Consider the following 16,606-nt stretch of genomic DNA (forward strand, 5'->3'; position numbering starts at 1 on the left):
CAATAGAGCGGCAACAATTAGTTGATCAAAAGAAAATTAGTTGCTACCTTTATGATAATTGATTAATAACTTTTTTTCCCTTTATTTTTTCAAACACAAGTGTCAAACATTTGCTGGGTGCAGCCTTTTCAATGTGAGGATTTGCTTCTTTTCTTCATCAGCTATGACTGTACATGAAGAGTCTCTGGGTTTTGGACTGCTGGTTGGACAAAATATTTTTGTTTCAGTGACAATTTAAAGACCTCACTTTGGGCTCTGAAAAATTAGAATGAGCATTTTTCACACCTTTTGACATTTTATACTACACTGGGGCTCAGCAATCAGCGGCTTTTTAACATTTTAATTTTCATGTACCATTGCTTTAGGGTTAAAGCATCCATCTACAGGTCAGAGCAGATTTTTTTTAAATTGGCCAAAAATGGCTCTGTTGATAGTAAAGGTTTCTGACCCCTAGACTGAGTGATTAATAGATTGATCATGAAAATAATAGGCAGATTAATTGATTGTTAAAATAATCATGAGATGCCATCCCACTCTACAAATCATCTTCAAAAAAGACCACAAATGACTGTGATCCATATCCAAACCTTTGACACACTGGGGCATACTTGACTGAATTCAGATGAACATCTTCAATCTCACACTAAGTCTCCAACTGACGGCTACCATGGTTACCAGGATGACTGAGATGACATCAAACAGATAATGCAAAGGCTTCTTGAAGACAGACTGTAGGAGGCATGTCTGAGTGAAGATCAGTGCTACAATACTGAAAGCAAGGATGCAATTTGTGTTTCATTACATTGTGGTTTCTACATTGCAGTGACTGACAGGGTGACTATCAAGATGTTGGCTGATTAACATGATTGACAATGAACATTTACTACTACATTTTAAGCTGTTTATCCTTATATTATTCACAGTAAAAATGTTAATGGATAGTTCAGGGTCTGTAATGGGTTTTATGAGGGATTTATCCATAATCAGTGAATTACCAGCAGGTGCACTGCTGTAGGAAGATAAGAAATGTACTGCTGTGGACAGGATGAGCAAAAGCTATTTTAGCCACTTAAAAATCAATATCAATTTAAGAGTATGCTATAGTTAGAATATTTTCACCACTTTACCCTGCTGTCAGCCTTTTTGAATGGGAAACCACTGTTCTATAAGCTAACATGACTCCCTCCAAACCAGCCAGACTCCACAGGCGAAATCAGTCATTTCACTTTACAGAATACAAGTTGCTGGTCTTCCACTGCCTCAGTCAATTAGTTTGTCTTACTGTGTGACTTCTGTGTTCTAAAAGAATAGTTCAGATTCGCTTAAGTCACACAATAGTACAAACAAGCTAACAGCAATAAACAGCGGTAGACCAGAAATTCCTGTGTTCTGCAAGGTAAAAGTATTGATTTTGACAATGGAGTTTGGTTAGTTGGGAGAAAGAGCGATATTTGGCTTATATAACTGCAGTTTTTGGTTGTAAAAGACTCTCTAATGGCAAAGTAAAGGTGTGGTAATATTGTACACTTAAAAGGATACTGATTGTTTTTTTAGGTGGCTAAAATACCTTTTGTCAACATCAGTAGATTAGAAGCAGAGAGGAGTACTTCTTTGCTGGTCCTCCTCTCTGCTTCTCCTACCTGGGTGGCGTACTGATTGCAATCTACAGTAGTTAATACACTAACTATATTTATTCAAGTACCTCATAAAACCCCACTTCAAATAATCCAAAACATTCCTTTGATTTTCAATTATGCACAGTAAAAATGTAAAGCACATTTCTAATGTTATTATATTGGTTTGACATTTAGAGATCTAAAACTAGGACTGGACCAGTTGTGTAAAAATATAAATACTACCTGTTAGAGTTCCAGGGATTCGACAAGTGTCAAACATCCGCTCAAATTGATAGGAACAGCAAGGAACTGCAGACCTCAACAACCACTGAGTAGGATAAAGAAAGATGGGCCAGTGCAAAGCAAAAAAAAAAATAAAGGAGAAAGAAAGGAAACAAAAAAGGATGATAGAAAACAAATACAGGAGAGTGTTGGGATGGAACAGAAAGAAAACCAGGGAGGAGAGAGAAGAAAAGGTGAGAAAACAAAATGTGTGGGCAGAAGAAGAAAATAGACATTAGTTAGAGACACAAGCTTTCCAGAAAACCCAGACAGACCTGAGATGAGACCAGAAGGCAAGAGGAGACAGATGAGAGATGACAGGATGGGCTGTAGAGCAGACGTATTATGACTCAGTGAATCACGATGCCTTGCTTCTTGAGACCATGCACACTCTCTCTCTCACTCTCACACACACACACACACACACACACACACACACACACACACACACACACACACACACACACACACACACACACACACAGTCTTTCACACAATTTTCTTTCCCACACTTCAAACTCCAGAGGGCTCGGACACCTTCAGTACGCCTCATCATCTCTGAGGCAGTGGTGTGTCAAACTTTCTTGTTGAAGCTAACTGCTCATGTTCAGACAGCATCATGTATCATATATAGATATCAGGCCTATGTGAAACACCACATCACCACAGTGTGTGTCTCTGTGTGTGTACATGTCAGTCTCTTTACCGGTCTCCTCTCCAGGAGTGCGTGTGGTGTTGAATATCCTCTCACACTGAGCTGCACACAGAGGAATGACAGTGCCTGGGATACGACTCTGGGAAACGGAGAGGAGAAGGCAAGGGCGAAGGCATAGGGAGAAGAACAGAAGAGAGCAGTGGAGGAAACGGAGAGTCAAGGAAAACGAGGGAGAACGTGTGTGGTTTTTTTTTAAGAGTGAGAGTAAATGAGGGGGGTAAATAAAGAGAAATTAAGCAAGCGAAAGAGAGGTTGAAAGGAGCACAAAAGGAAGGGTTGAGAGATGAGCGTGGTATGAGAACGTGAGGGAAGTGTCTTCACATGAACATGAAAAATTAAATGAATGAATGGAGATGCACATGCTGTCTACCATAAACAGTCAAGACACACAAACACTGACAGATGGAGGTTCCTCACACAGGCAAAACACCGGAACATAATAGAAAAAACCCCTAATGTCTCAAAATCTGAGACATTTTATTAACAAGTCCTCTGTTACCATAGCAAAGAGACATGAATAATGCACGCCTCCGTGTATATGGAGCAGCTGGGGCTGACTGGTGGCTAAACTCACAGGTTTAATCTCTTCTCTGTTTAGCTTGCGTCGGTATAAGAAGAAGGCATAAATGCTGTTGCCGGCTCTGGCCGCCTGGATCGGTGTGGGTGTCACATACAAGAAGTCCTGTGGGAGAGAACGAACAGAGACAGGTAGTCAGGAGGAGTTTAAACATGAGCGATTATCATACAGACAAAATCATCTGTAACCACTTCATTCCTGAACTGAGAGTTACACTGAGTTAGGTTTGTAACTGACTGTTAGGGAGGGTGAGGGGAGGGGGAGGCAGCGTTGTTCACGTTTTGGTTTCGTGGGGTTTATAAAGTGTTGGGGGGACCATGCATGGTCCGGTATGTCACCAAGCAATGTTTCAGGTCGGCCCAAAAAATCATGAACACAGAAATCGTGAGCAACTCCAGAGTTCAGTCTTTTCACATTTTAACATGTAGAATGTGTTCAGACAAACTCCTTTTCCTTTAAACAATAACATGTTTCAATTAAATCATTAATAATTAATGATAATTTTTTAATCCTGACTAAATACTATGCTATTGTTACTATTAAGTCTCGATTGTAAATATTGACAGATCATTAGTTTTATGCCCTGACAATTCTCATTTTCAAATTCCTTAAAGGCTACTGGTAAGCTACATGTAGTCTCTGAATTATTGTTTTGTTTTCCTTTTCTACATGCTCCGGATGCAAGGCTGGAGAGAAAAAAGAAACACTAGGGGAACTGCAGATTCTGCTTTTGATTTAAATCCATTTCTGATTTAGATAATTAGATTTGAAATTGTGACACCCTTATGTACAATACCAATTTTGCTTGGACAGAGAACTAAAATCTCAAACCTGGTGCATTATTAAAAATATTAATGTTTACATTAAGAAGTGAATCGGCAGTATTAGTCAGAGACCAGATGATCCAAGCAACATAGTAAATAGACAGCAGCAATCCAATGTAGTCATGTCTTTATAGACTCTTCAAATCATCTCCTTTGGACTGTATATATTTCCACACAGGGCCGTTCTATTGCACTGTTTGAGCTCATATCAGCATATTTAAGTTTTCATTAAGTATGCGCTGATCCCTGTACACCTTCCGATCATCAAGAGTCCCATTCACTGCATTTCTTGGCTGGAGAAAGCTTCCAAATCCTGCAGAGAAGCAACAAACACTGGTGGCTGGAGCCCTGCTGCAGCTCAGGGGAAACCACCTACATCCCAGCTTCAAACTTAAAAAAATACAGGTAAACACGAGTAGCAGCAGTAGCTCAGTCTATAAGGAATTGGTTTGGGGACCTGAGGGGAGCTGGCTCAAGTCAAGTGCAGACAAAAAAAAATCCCATTCCCCCATTAAGAATTTAATCATTTAAAAGAGCAGCAGCCTTATGTGTTTCATATTCTGTTTGTTTAAACTGTTTGTACTTCATGAATTTTTGTTTCACTGTGCTACTGTGCCACTAAAATAGTTTTAATAAAACATAAACTGCATTTTGTATGTGATCAATCATTAATGATTAATCAATTATTTGTTAACATGTTCAACTGCAAGTTAAAATTTACAGCCTTTATCAGAAAATCAATGTTGTAAACCCAGCCCTTAAGCATGCCTGGAATTACAGTCTTGGAGAGTCTGAGTGGGGTGTGCATGAGTCTTCTCTTACTCAGCTACTGTTGCCATGGTTCCCTTCATCAAAAAAACAAAGGAGTGTTTGTGTAATATCCTTGAGGAAATTGTTGATGTTTTACAAACCATATCTAAAAGAACATTCATGTTCATATTTCTGTATGTGTGGATTAATGAAAAGCAAAAACAAGAGTACCTTTCTAACAAGTCAAACAAGAAGTAACATACAATTTCATCCATTTCCCTCGCAATCACAAACAAATATATCCTTATATATCTTAAAAACCATAAAACAGAATAAATGAACCTGTAAGGCCTGGTTCGGTCAACATGTCATTAAAAATCAAACAGAATCAATCCAAATAAGATTTTCGTACCATGCCATAATAGTTACTGTTGACCATTAATGGGCTCCGTCCACGCAGATAGACATATTCCTCCCACCAGTCACTGACCTGAAGAATTAAAACACATAAACATCTTTGTGAGAAAGCGGATATAGCAGCCAACTGGCAGTCACAGCACTTGCATATTCAGACAGGATAAATAATTTAAACCACAGAACCTCACAAAGATATACATTGTTAATGGGATTTTAAATTTCCTTTGGCCTGCTTTGCTTTGGACATTTAAGTGACATTTGAAGCAGCCACACTTAACAAGAGCATTGTGGTCGACCACTTACATAGTTGGCGGCCCAGAGAGATTTGAGTTTGAGGTACCACTGCAGGCGGTTACCGAGGCTGCTCTCAAACTCTGCGGCCAGCTTGGTCATGCGTTCATACTCTGTGTCATCCATCAGCGGACGCACTGATTCCAAGTACTAAACAAAGGAGATGTGCAAAATAAATTAAACTGAATAATAATGATAAGAAGAATAAGGATCATTCAACACAAATAAACTGGTCTACTAAACACAGAAACAGAAAAAGGTTCAGAAGTCGATGGATTAACATTAACAAATTAACACCCGCATATTTAGAATGGGTAGATATGTTGCATTTTTATGCATTTATCAAGGAGCTTGTAGCCAGATAAAAAAAACACAATAACAAAGGAAATTTGGTGCAGAAAATGATGAATGTGAGAAAGTGATCCATCTGTTTTTTGGTCAGTAATCAGCATGTTGTCATTTCCTCTTCTTTGTGTGACGTCTCACCCTCTTGACTGTGTCCTTGACAGCAGGCACAGGCAGGTTTGGCAGTGAACCCTGGTAGCTGTAGAGCAGAGGCTTTCTGCCAGAAAAGATCCTCACCAGTGCCTACCATAGAAACACAAGCATTCAGAAAACAAACACATGCAAAATACTTAAATGAGGACATACCTCTGGCTAATTATTGTCTTTTTCTTTTTTTTTCCTTCAAGTAGTTTTGCAGAATATCATACATCATAAAAAGGTGACTGCAGCATAAAACATGAACATTTGTTAGGACATAAACAGTATATAACTCCTCTTAAGGGACCACTGTTAAGGATTTATTGGCATATAGCAGTGCCTGTGAAACTTGTGTAAGATGTGAAAGGCCATATCTACAGCCTGTGTTTGCACATTCTGGGCTAATGCAGAAGCAACGTGACAGACTCCATGGAAGAAATGCCAGAAAGACCTTTCTGGCAGACAGCTTTCTGGTCTTTCTGGTGTGACTCACACCCTCTGTAGCTAGAAACAGCTCATTCTAAGGTAATGAAAACACAAAAATTCTTTTTTTTCCATGTGATTATACACTAATGTAAACATACGTCAGAATATTATATTCCTTTTTTCCATATTCTGTCAATAAAACAACATAAATGTACACATTGGAGCTTTAAAAATAACAATGAGCTTAGGTTACATTAAATTACACTGTACTAATTGCATATTTAATAACAGCATATACAAGTGTCAGCATTCGGTGACAGCTTAGGCTGTATACCAAAGATCACAGAACTGGGGGACAGTGAAAGGTATGGTTAGTTTACATTAACAAGTAGAAAAGGTGTAAAACAACACTGACCACCCAGACTTTGGTGGTGTTAGACATCTTCCCGTGCTGCTCGAATATCCAGCGATGGTAGGAGAGGAGCTGCTTGAGGCACAGGCGCATGGTGAAGATGAGCAAGAGCCATAGCATGGTGCTGAAGAGCACTGCTGACAGCAACGCCTGGCACTGGGTGCTCATAGACTGGCTATGAACGGTGGGAGAAGAGGAAGAACAGGGAGTGAAACAAATAGCAGAATGAAGATGAGCAAGGAAACCACAAATATGTTTGGATGGAAAGAGAAACAACAAATATATTTAGATAAAATTACAAGAGCTGGCTGTTTCACAGTTTCACATGATAGGACACGCCCCACTTCTGTCCCTCTTCTCTTTTTTCCCAAATTAGTGCTGTGGGCAAATTCCCTTAACTTTTAAGTAAATGTAAAATCTGATTTATATGAAGAGAACAGTGGGAAAGATAAAAGAAGAAGAAGAAGAAGAAGGGGAGAACGTATAAAGATGAGACAAAAAGAGAGATAAAAAAAGATATTACAAAAGATTTTCAAAAAGGAAGAATGGGAAGAGGTAAGGCTTATTTAAACCACACTATACATCATCTACACACAGTGAACACCAATCTCTCCGTGACAGAATGTGCAGCCATGGAAAGTGAACAGTTCGTGTGTGCAGGGGTGTCTGGTGAATGAAAAGATTATTCATTAACTTTATCCATTTTATGAAGTCACAAGATGTGTTACCTGACTGGCAGGTGCTCCTGTATCTTGGCTATGAGTCCCATGGAGGGGTCGGAGCGAGTGTACATAGTAGCCAGGATGGCTATGACCACAAAAAGCCAGGAGGAGGGACTGGCAGGATATACCCCTGTTATCACACTGTTCTGTTAATGTGAGAAAAGAGAGATTGATTTTTAACTCCCATTCTTCCTGTTTACACTCAGCATACTGACATGCACACTGATAATACAGTTAGGATCGGACTAAAGTAATGCATGTCATGTAATAGCTCGGAGTCAGACATTAACCTGATTTAAACAACAAATTACTGAGAACTTAACTGTTCATTTGAGGCTTTTTCCGCAGTGTGACTTGGTCTGAAATGCTTACACATCAAACATCACTTTAATTCTTACTCACTTGCTTCTTAAAATGTATGAGTTCTGGAAACAAGGCTCAAAAAAAGACATGGGGATACCCATACACAAAGAGTGCATGATAATGTGTGCCATTCATAATTGATCCACACATTACAAGAGCAAAAAAAAACCTCACTGAGAGCAAACTGTCTTTTTCAGGAGCACCCTGACTACTGAAACTAAAGCACAACTAAGGCTATACCACACGTCTTTTTTTGCATTCAAACTTCTATTGAGGTTTCTGAATTAAACTCTGAATGTCTGCCATCATATTTTATGCCTTTATTACCCTGAAAAATTTAAAATCCTTTCACAGATCCCCAATTTGAATAAAGTGATTCATAGGATTTAATGAGTTAGTCTTCTTTTATTAAATCAACTTTGTAATTTTTGGTGCTGTTAGACTGCTGCAAGACCACCCCATTTAGGGGCCATCAACAACAAGGACTGTAAATATAACCATAACTATACAAAATATAGTTCTAAAATCATTCAAACTCAAGTAGATGGAGGAGTCCACACCACAACTATAATGCTGTGTTCCAGAGACCCCATCCACTTGAGTTAGAACGTTTTTAGAACTACATCCTTTATAGTTATACTTATAGTCCATCGTGTGGACGGCCCTCAATGCAGATATGTGCCTCCCTTTGTGTGCGGCAAGTGAGAGAGTAGACGGTTTTTAGATCACAATAAAAATGTTGTTTTTGAAAAGCTAAACACCAAGAAATGTGGACTGAAGAAGAATATTTTGTTAGATAAAAAGATGTTTTGGGAATTTTGGAAATGAATACTTCTATTTTTTTTATTGAATTTAGATTTCTGGACTTGAAAGCTCTCTTCAATTATTGGATGGATTGGATTAAATTGTTTAGCCCTAAACACAACAACTCAAATTACAATCTAAAGGACAGCAGCTGAAAGAAAACAGTCAACAATTAATATAATTTTCTCAAAATTAAAACTGCAGCATTTAACCTGTGCCAAATTTTAATGGTTGAGGTGAAAGTACAAGTGACAAGTTTTTGCAAAATAGCAAGTTACAAACCTGCACACTGAGAAGAATGACTAGAAAATGATTGCAAAATACTAAAAATATGGAGGCCAACAGAACAAAACATTTGAAAGATGTTTAGCTCTGACATACATGCAGACTTGCAGAGAGGAGGGAAAGCAGTAATAACAAGGAGGAGGAGCCTCATTGACATGTTTATTATAGACTGTCAGACACAAGTAAAGCATGTACAAACAAAACAGACAGCAGAAAGCATTATAAAATGCAGAGTGGAGATACCTTGAGTCTGATGATGCGCTTCTTCCAGGACCGCACGCCAGAGAGGTAGATCTCAGTGAGGGCCTGATGGGACAGCTGCAGATCGATGCCCTCCGGAGTGACGGTGAACTGGAAGGCCACCGCCTGGTGGGCTTCTGCCATGATTACTGTGCACAGTGAGAGGGACAGAAGAGGGGACAGAGCAAAAGACAGGAAAAAGAAACTGTCAATTTAAAGAGCCAGTCAATCAACAACCTAAAATGCAAGAGGGAATGTGTGTGCCCTGCCTTTAACCCTAACCTAATCCTAACCCTTTAAAGTGTCAAACCTTAAACACTAGAATATCACTGACCATGGTGAAACTACTATGTCTGCACACTAGGCTTGGGGGAGTGGACAAATACATAGGTTTTGGGTCAATCTTTTGGCCGATTTTGTCATTTTATTTTGGTAATTAAACAGCATGTCTCTACAGACAGAACGAGAACTGCTGCTAAATGACAGCGGCACAGCACACACCAGCTGAGCTGGAGAACAACTTGAAGGACAACGGCCTGTAAAGCCAGAATGGTTTCACATCTAACACAGTGAATTTAAGATTTATTTTAACCAAACCAGAGCTTGTGATGAGTTAACAAGGCAATCAAGCTTGTCTTCATTTGGTAAAAGAGAAAACCTTGGATTGAGAACAAGTACTTTTTGTTCTGTTTTTTTGACATCTCAGGTCATTTGGGACAGGTCTACTGTCTCTCCCCAAACTCAAAACCTAACACAGAGAAATAGCATTCAGTTTTTATGCACTACAGACTCCCAGAAAAACTGCAAGTCTGTTGCAACTCTCAGATCCTTTAAATCAAGACTGAAAAGACTTTTCTGTTTGCCTCTCCCATTCATTAAACAAAATCTGAAGCTTTAGATTAATATCAAACAGCATTTTAACTTGACTTTCCTGTCTTCCTTCCTATTTTTTTTATTTTCTATAAACTCTTAATATTGTTTAAATGTCTTTTTTATGTTGCTTCCACGGTTGACACTCTGGGGAATTATCAGCAATTGTTGGTTGCTGGGCTGATGAAAGCCAGTTGAAAATTTTTTAAATATCGCCCAACCTTAATAGCCAAATATTTGCATGCTTAAGGGACTTACATTTGCTAACATGTGAAAGCAGCCCAGCTAAGATGTACAAACAAACCTGTACACCTACCATCAAACTTTTTGAGGTTTTACATGATTGTAAAAGTCCTCACATTCTCCTTCATCCTGTTTGCAACAAAAACAAATGAAGCCCTCTATTAGGCAATAAACATAATTGTTAGTTTGACTGCTCAAGTAAAGGTAATACTTTGACACCAAGATCATTTGTTCACCGTTATACTGTAGAGAAAGCCCTGAAGCCTTCTGGAGAAACTTATACAAGAATCTTAAAGTATTCAGTTGAAAGCAACAACCTTTACAACCATCAACATGGTGTTCCAAACAACAATTTGACCGAATTAACACTGTTGCAGGTTGCAAAAACATGTTTTCTCCTTTAGATGATAAAAAAGTGCTTCTATTGGATGTATATTTTGTATAATTATTGTGCAAATAAACTAAACTAAACTGCCGTGGTATTTGTGGTCAGAAACAATACACAATACATCTGATGAGACCTGGACTGTGATATTTAGATACCCAGGGGGCAGATTACGACAAAGGGCGCAGGGGTAAGAACATCTCAACAGCTGCTTTTTATGCCATGAGATGATCCACTTATAACAGGCCACTGAAGACTGCATCTAAGCTGTCAACAAGAAAAATAAACAAAAAGAACAATGTAAACAGCCAACAGAAACATCCTTATGCTTTGTGAGTTGTGATCACAATTCATATTATGCAACTGCACTGCACCAGCTGATGGCAAACTGGGCCCTGAAGGTGGTAGTGAAGGGACTTACAGATGATTCATCAAACTGATGATGAATTGCAAAATGTGTGTGTGCATGCCTGGCAAAATACATCCATCTTATGCATGAGCATTTTTTAGAGAAGCTCAAAAGAGACACATTATTCATGAGACCTTTCAAAAGCAAAGTCAGCTTGAAATTGATACAGTTTGATAGGAAAGTGCTGACTGGCTGCTGATGTGATTGAGTATTTTTTGTTTAAGGCAAATGACTGTTTCTCTTCACAAAGGGAATTGATTTTCCTCCACAAATAGGCTATGGATAATGCCCTGAGGTTTAGTCACTGTGACACTGGACTGCACCCCTGTGGATGCCACGTCGGCTATGGTTGTGTGTGTTTAAATAAGGCACACACACACACACACACACACACACACACACACACACACACACACAAAACATTCCCTCATCGTCATGGACTGTGTTGACATGCAGACTCATTTCCCACTATTATTCAGAATATGACAATATTCTGAATTTGACACAAGTCATGCAAACAGAATATTCTTTTTGGATATACTGAATTTGGCCTGATTCTGAATGTAGCTTTTTCTGACTTAAGACATGAGGTGTACGCTAGTATTATTCAGGTTTCAGACATGTGGAATACACCCTTCAATTGGGCTTTTTACTGCAGTTTGCGACACATGGCATCTAGCTTTTTTACCATCAGCTCTGTGCATTGTAAACAAACCACCAAGCCAACAAGATGCATGGACAAAAGAAAAGGCCATATTTCTAATCTGAAGGAGGTACATACCTCCTTTTAAACATCATGAAAGTCTTGGATATCAACAGGTTTTTGGACATGCACAAATATTGCGACTTATTGCGACTTTTTTATGAAAATGGGTTAAACAAATGAAACAGGGAGGCTGTGTTAACATGGTCGAACAAGTCTGCCATTAAAACTTGAACTGAATAAATACTATTTTGGCTTTCCACTTTTCCATAATCACATTATGCACAGCTGCATATAAACGGTAATATTAGTGGATGGAATATTTATTTTCATTAACCATTTAAAGGCATAATGTACAAATTGTTTTATTTATTAGTGGTTATCAAACAATGACAAAGATTAAAGTTAACTGTCATATATTAAATCAAGGGCTACAATGTCTATAAAATGTCAGATAGTGGAAAAAATAGTGAAACCTGCCCATCCCAATTTTTCCAAAGTTCCAAAGTCCAAGGTGATGTCAGTCCAAAAACCAGAGTTATTCAGTTTAATTTGATAATAAATAGAGAGAAGCAGAAAATCTCTTGGGAGGCTGAAAACAGCATTTTCTGCTGTTTTTGCATAAAAAAATTAACAAAATTAACGCTTGTAACGATTAATCAATAATCAAAATAGTTTAATAGTTGATTTCTTTTTTACCACTTGACTGGCCAGGCCAATGAGTTGCTAAATTTACTTGCTTGACATGGCATTTTACTCACTCCAGGCAGGTGGGCAATCCTTACTGTTGAGCTGTGAAATGTTCCTTCAAAAAATCATGCGCCCATATTAATACAATCCCTTTCAATCACCACTTATGACCCACTGAAAGTGTGTGGTGGTGTCTGTATCTGCAGAGACCCGGTCGTCCACCTGTATTTCCTTATTTTCTCATTATTTTGCTGTGCTTGGGACACTTTAGCAACCCAAAATGTTGCTATTTGACATCCTGAGAATGAGACTCCACAATCAGCAATCTGTCTAGTGTGTTAATGAACAGCTCGGACAAATCCTACTGATTCTACTTTTAAACAGCTCAGTATGAATAATTTCTTAAAGTGTGAGGGCAAAAAAAAAAGAGTATTTTGTGCATGTAAATGCAGTCACTAATGTTCTGTTCTTTAGGTCAGATCTAGCAGATACAGTCATGCCTGTGCCAAAGACTAACAGCAGTAAATTTCAGCCCCTTTCTTTCGATGCCAACACACTCACACATACATGCAGAGCTGACTGCATGCACACCTAAAGAGCCACACTAAATTTCATTACCAATATCCCTTTGGCAGGAATAAATGTTTTGAGAGCTTAATGTGCACTGACAGTTAAGTAATCCTGAGAATCTCTGTGACTTTGATTCCCAGTTCACATAGAGCTTGTCTTAATTGCTGTGTCATAAAAGAAAGACTGCCAGACAATGATACAGCTTAACAATGCTATTTTGGATTAGGCTTCAGATAAAGTATAGCCTAATAGTATAATTTAATAGAGTAATTAATAACTGGAATGGACTATGAATAGTAACATCTGCTACAGAAAACCTGTTACAGTTGAGGGATATTGAAGCTTTTCTAAAGAACTGACAGTGCTGTTGCAGCTTTGTTTTTGTTTTTTACTTGCTTGATAGAACGACTAAACAGCAAGTTAGCAATTGTTTGATCCTGGGAAACTTCCAGGCAGTAAGCAGGCGGATAAACAGCAGAAGATGACTTCAGAGCAGGAAGAGAAAAAGGAAGGCAGAACCAGTATGTGTAAACTAGGTAAAAGGTGAACACCTGAGGCGTCAAGATCATTGGAGAGGTATAAGCAAAATACAAGGAGCATGGAAGACGCCAACCAATGAACCAGAGTTTAGACCTATATTTCAGGCCTGATAACTAATGAAACAAAAAGATGGTTACTGCTGCTGCTCACTTATGCCAGATGACTTTGGTTTTAGTGCATAGCGTCAAAGTTTTATGTATTATAAACCCTGTAGTACAATACTGAATTCTGTTCAAGTGGGGCGGATTAATAACTTCAACCACGTATTTGCATATTTTTAAACTAGAACAGATGGCTGAAAAAATGAAAAGCAAACTATGTTTCACATACATTCTGCTGTTTGTTTTGCCCTCCAGGAAAAGACGGATACAGTAAAGTAATAAAGTAAAACTAGAAAGTAATAGTTGGGCAAATAGTGAAGAGTTACTGGAATTTCACACACAGACAAACAGCACTAGATGTTTATATGTGCATGCGTATCCTGTTTGTGATCAGGTTTTTGAAGTATCCTAGTTAGGGCTGCACACTTAATCAAAATATGATATAAACTGCAGTATGGCCATGTGCAATATCTAAAATGCAAAAGCTGCAATTTTTTTGATCAAAGAAAAATGTGTGACAAATCTGGGGCTTCAACTAACAATTATTTTCATGGTTGATTAATCTGTGGATTATTTTATCTATAATTATCTATCGATTGTGAATTGTTTGTTTTAAAATGTCAGAAAATGGTGAGAAATGTCAAACAGTATTTCCCAAAGCCTAAGATGATGTCTTCAAATGTCTTGTTTTGCTCAAAGCCCAATAATATTCAGTTTACTATCATAGCAGTAAAGAAACCAATAAATATTCACATTTAAGATGTGATCATTTATAGTGAAATTACTCAAAATGATTAACAGACTATCAAAATAGTTTCTGATTAATGATATAGTCGATTAATAATCAATTAATTGTTGCAGGTCTACAAAATATTCTTGAATTTCAATTCAGCAGCACTGAGTCTTGTGTTATTTTCATGTTTGAATTCACCAAAAAAAACACAAAAATATCCTCCAAAACCTGAACAACTGACAACCAATATGGTTAACAAAGGTTAGGCATATATACTGGCCACTGTGGACAGATTCTCATATTCTCATAAAAGGCTGATATTAATATCAAATTAAGTAAAGTTGAATGTAAGCTCAGATATTGTTTAAGTCAATTAATCCATCCTTGGTTTCTTCACGTGAGAGCTGGATGTCAGAATTTCCTCTTCAGTGTTGATTAGTCATCTGCTCTTTTTTGACTTAATCATGTGCCATTATTCAGTAAGTTGGTCATCATTTAGGCATGACATCTGATTAAACCTCTGCTTTGATGGTCAAGTGAGGTTGTGCAAATTGTTTTTTCCAGCTAAAGAGATCAACTAATATTTGCTTAATTCTTAGTTAATCACTTGCAGACCTTGAAAAAAAGTTAATCTACAACTGTATATCCCCATCCTTAGGACTCAGTCAGAACCAGCTTCCAGCTCATAACAGATGCTACTTTAAATCAATTAAGGCAAAATTTCACTTACAACACAGTATTTCCTCTGTAACAGTTTTATAACAGCAGTGACAGGTGCTAATTTTTAGTATTTGTTCACTGTCCATGCCTGTTGGTTCTAGTGCTATAAGTGGTGGCAGCAATAATACTGTTTGTATTTGATTACTCAATCATGATTAAAGGACTACTTCTACATTCTATACCTTATGGTTATTTGGGTTTTTGATGCTCTTCTTTTGTTGTGTAGATTATAATGTTCAACTTCCCATTTTATCTAGCTATAGTGGTCCACTATCACTGAAAAAACACACTGCAACATAAGGAGCTCCTTTTACAGTACTGCTTGTGTCATGTGAGCCTGACATCTCCAGTACACGCAAATTATTCAGTGAACTTAGACTGAAGTCTCTAATAATTTGCGTGTACTATGCAGCAAAGCACTTTACATTCAGACATCTTAACTACAATGAACTTTAAAGTCCCTGTTAGACAACTGTGTCCTCTTACTGTGACTGCTTTATGAGGCGTGGATGGGCAGAGGTGTGAATGTTTCAATGTTACACAAGCAGAAGACTTATGACTGGAAGACGTTAATGTGTAGCTAAAGTGTACAGAAAAACATTCGTAACTAAATTCTTCCAAAGCGTATGTCAACAAACAAAGCAAAAGTTAACGGTTGACGTGACATTTCAGCACTTTCAACCAGATCACCTACTAGAGAGCAAACAGGAACTGAAAAAAAGGTTATTATAGCTAGACTAGCTAATACTTGCTAATTAGTTTTTTTTTAAAATGGCAAAAAAAACAAAACAAAAAAAAAACGTCCTGTTTGGTCGTGAACACAAAGTGAAATGTGATTCAGGTCTAAGTTGGTAACAACAGTATTCATCTTCACGAATTTAACGCTAATTATCAACCTCGTATAACCATTAACATATCTGAAAGCACCAGACTAATGTTAGCTATTATGCTACAATTATGGAAAGCCAATTGATTGATATTACGTTAGCTAGCACTGTAACTACAGAAGGTATGAAAATGAACGTTAGCTGCTGCTAGTGCTGGCTAGCCGAGCGCCCAGCCCATTATGTAGTGAACGTTAGCTACACAAACAGAAACGGCTGCTGATAAACGGCTTCATTACACTCACGGAGACATGCAACTGCTTGTGTCTTCAATGTAACGCACTGCCACATCAACAGAAGCCTGTTAGCATACCTGTTGTTGTTTACGTGGGGTGAAATGTAGATAGTCCAAAGCAGAAGAAAGCGACTGTTAACTTCTGACGTCGACTGAGTGCCTGCCCGGTGTCTGTGTATGTGTCGGCCCTCCTCTCGACCGAACAACTGTACTACAGATGCTCACCGGGATGGAGCTGATGCTGCCTTCAACGACTGTCGGAAATGTCGCAATCACGCAGTAGCAGTGACTTTTCTGATGCCTGAGCTCACGTTTA

General features: G+C 38.2%; 1 protein-coding gene across 2 annotated transcripts in view; it reads right to left on the reverse strand.

Annotated features, from left to right (window-relative positions):
* Positions 1–16,528, reverse strand: part of LOC146311929 (carnitine O-palmitoyltransferase 1, liver isoform) — a 23,494-nt gene extending 6,966 nt beyond the window's left edge. Inside the window, exons 1-9 of one of the 2 annotated variants that reach the window (XM_084740755.1) lie at positions 16,369–16,528; positions 9,211–9,356; positions 7,522–7,661; positions 6,797–6,968; positions 5,959–6,060; positions 5,485–5,622; positions 5,177–5,254; positions 3,188–3,295; positions 1,860–1,944 (exon numbers count right to left, since the gene is read on the reverse strand). In XM_084740755.1, coding sequence (XP_084596881.1) covers positions 1,860–1,944; positions 3,188–3,295; positions 5,177–5,254; positions 5,485–5,622; positions 5,959–6,060; positions 6,797–6,968; positions 7,522–7,661; positions 9,211–9,351 — 964 coding nt within the window. In that variant the 5' untranslated portion in view covers positions 9,352–9,356; positions 16,369–16,528. Of the gene's footprint in view, positions 1–1,859; positions 1,945–2,604; positions 2,693–3,187; positions 3,296–5,176; positions 5,255–5,484; positions 5,623–5,958; positions 6,061–6,796; positions 6,969–7,521; positions 7,662–9,210; positions 9,357–16,368 lie in introns of both variants that reach the window. The other variant, XM_084740754.1, reaches the window with a different exon arrangement.
* Between the last annotated feature and the right edge of the window lie 78 nt (positions 16,529–16,606).

The sequence above is a fragment of the Lutjanus erythropterus genome, chromosome 17 (genome assembly GCF_056507025.1).
Source record: "Lutjanus erythropterus isolate fLutEry1 chromosome 17, fLutEry1.hap2, whole genome shotgun sequence".
NCBI lineage: Eukaryota > Metazoa > Chordata > Actinopteri > Lutjaniformes > Lutjanidae > Lutjanus > Lutjanus erythropterus.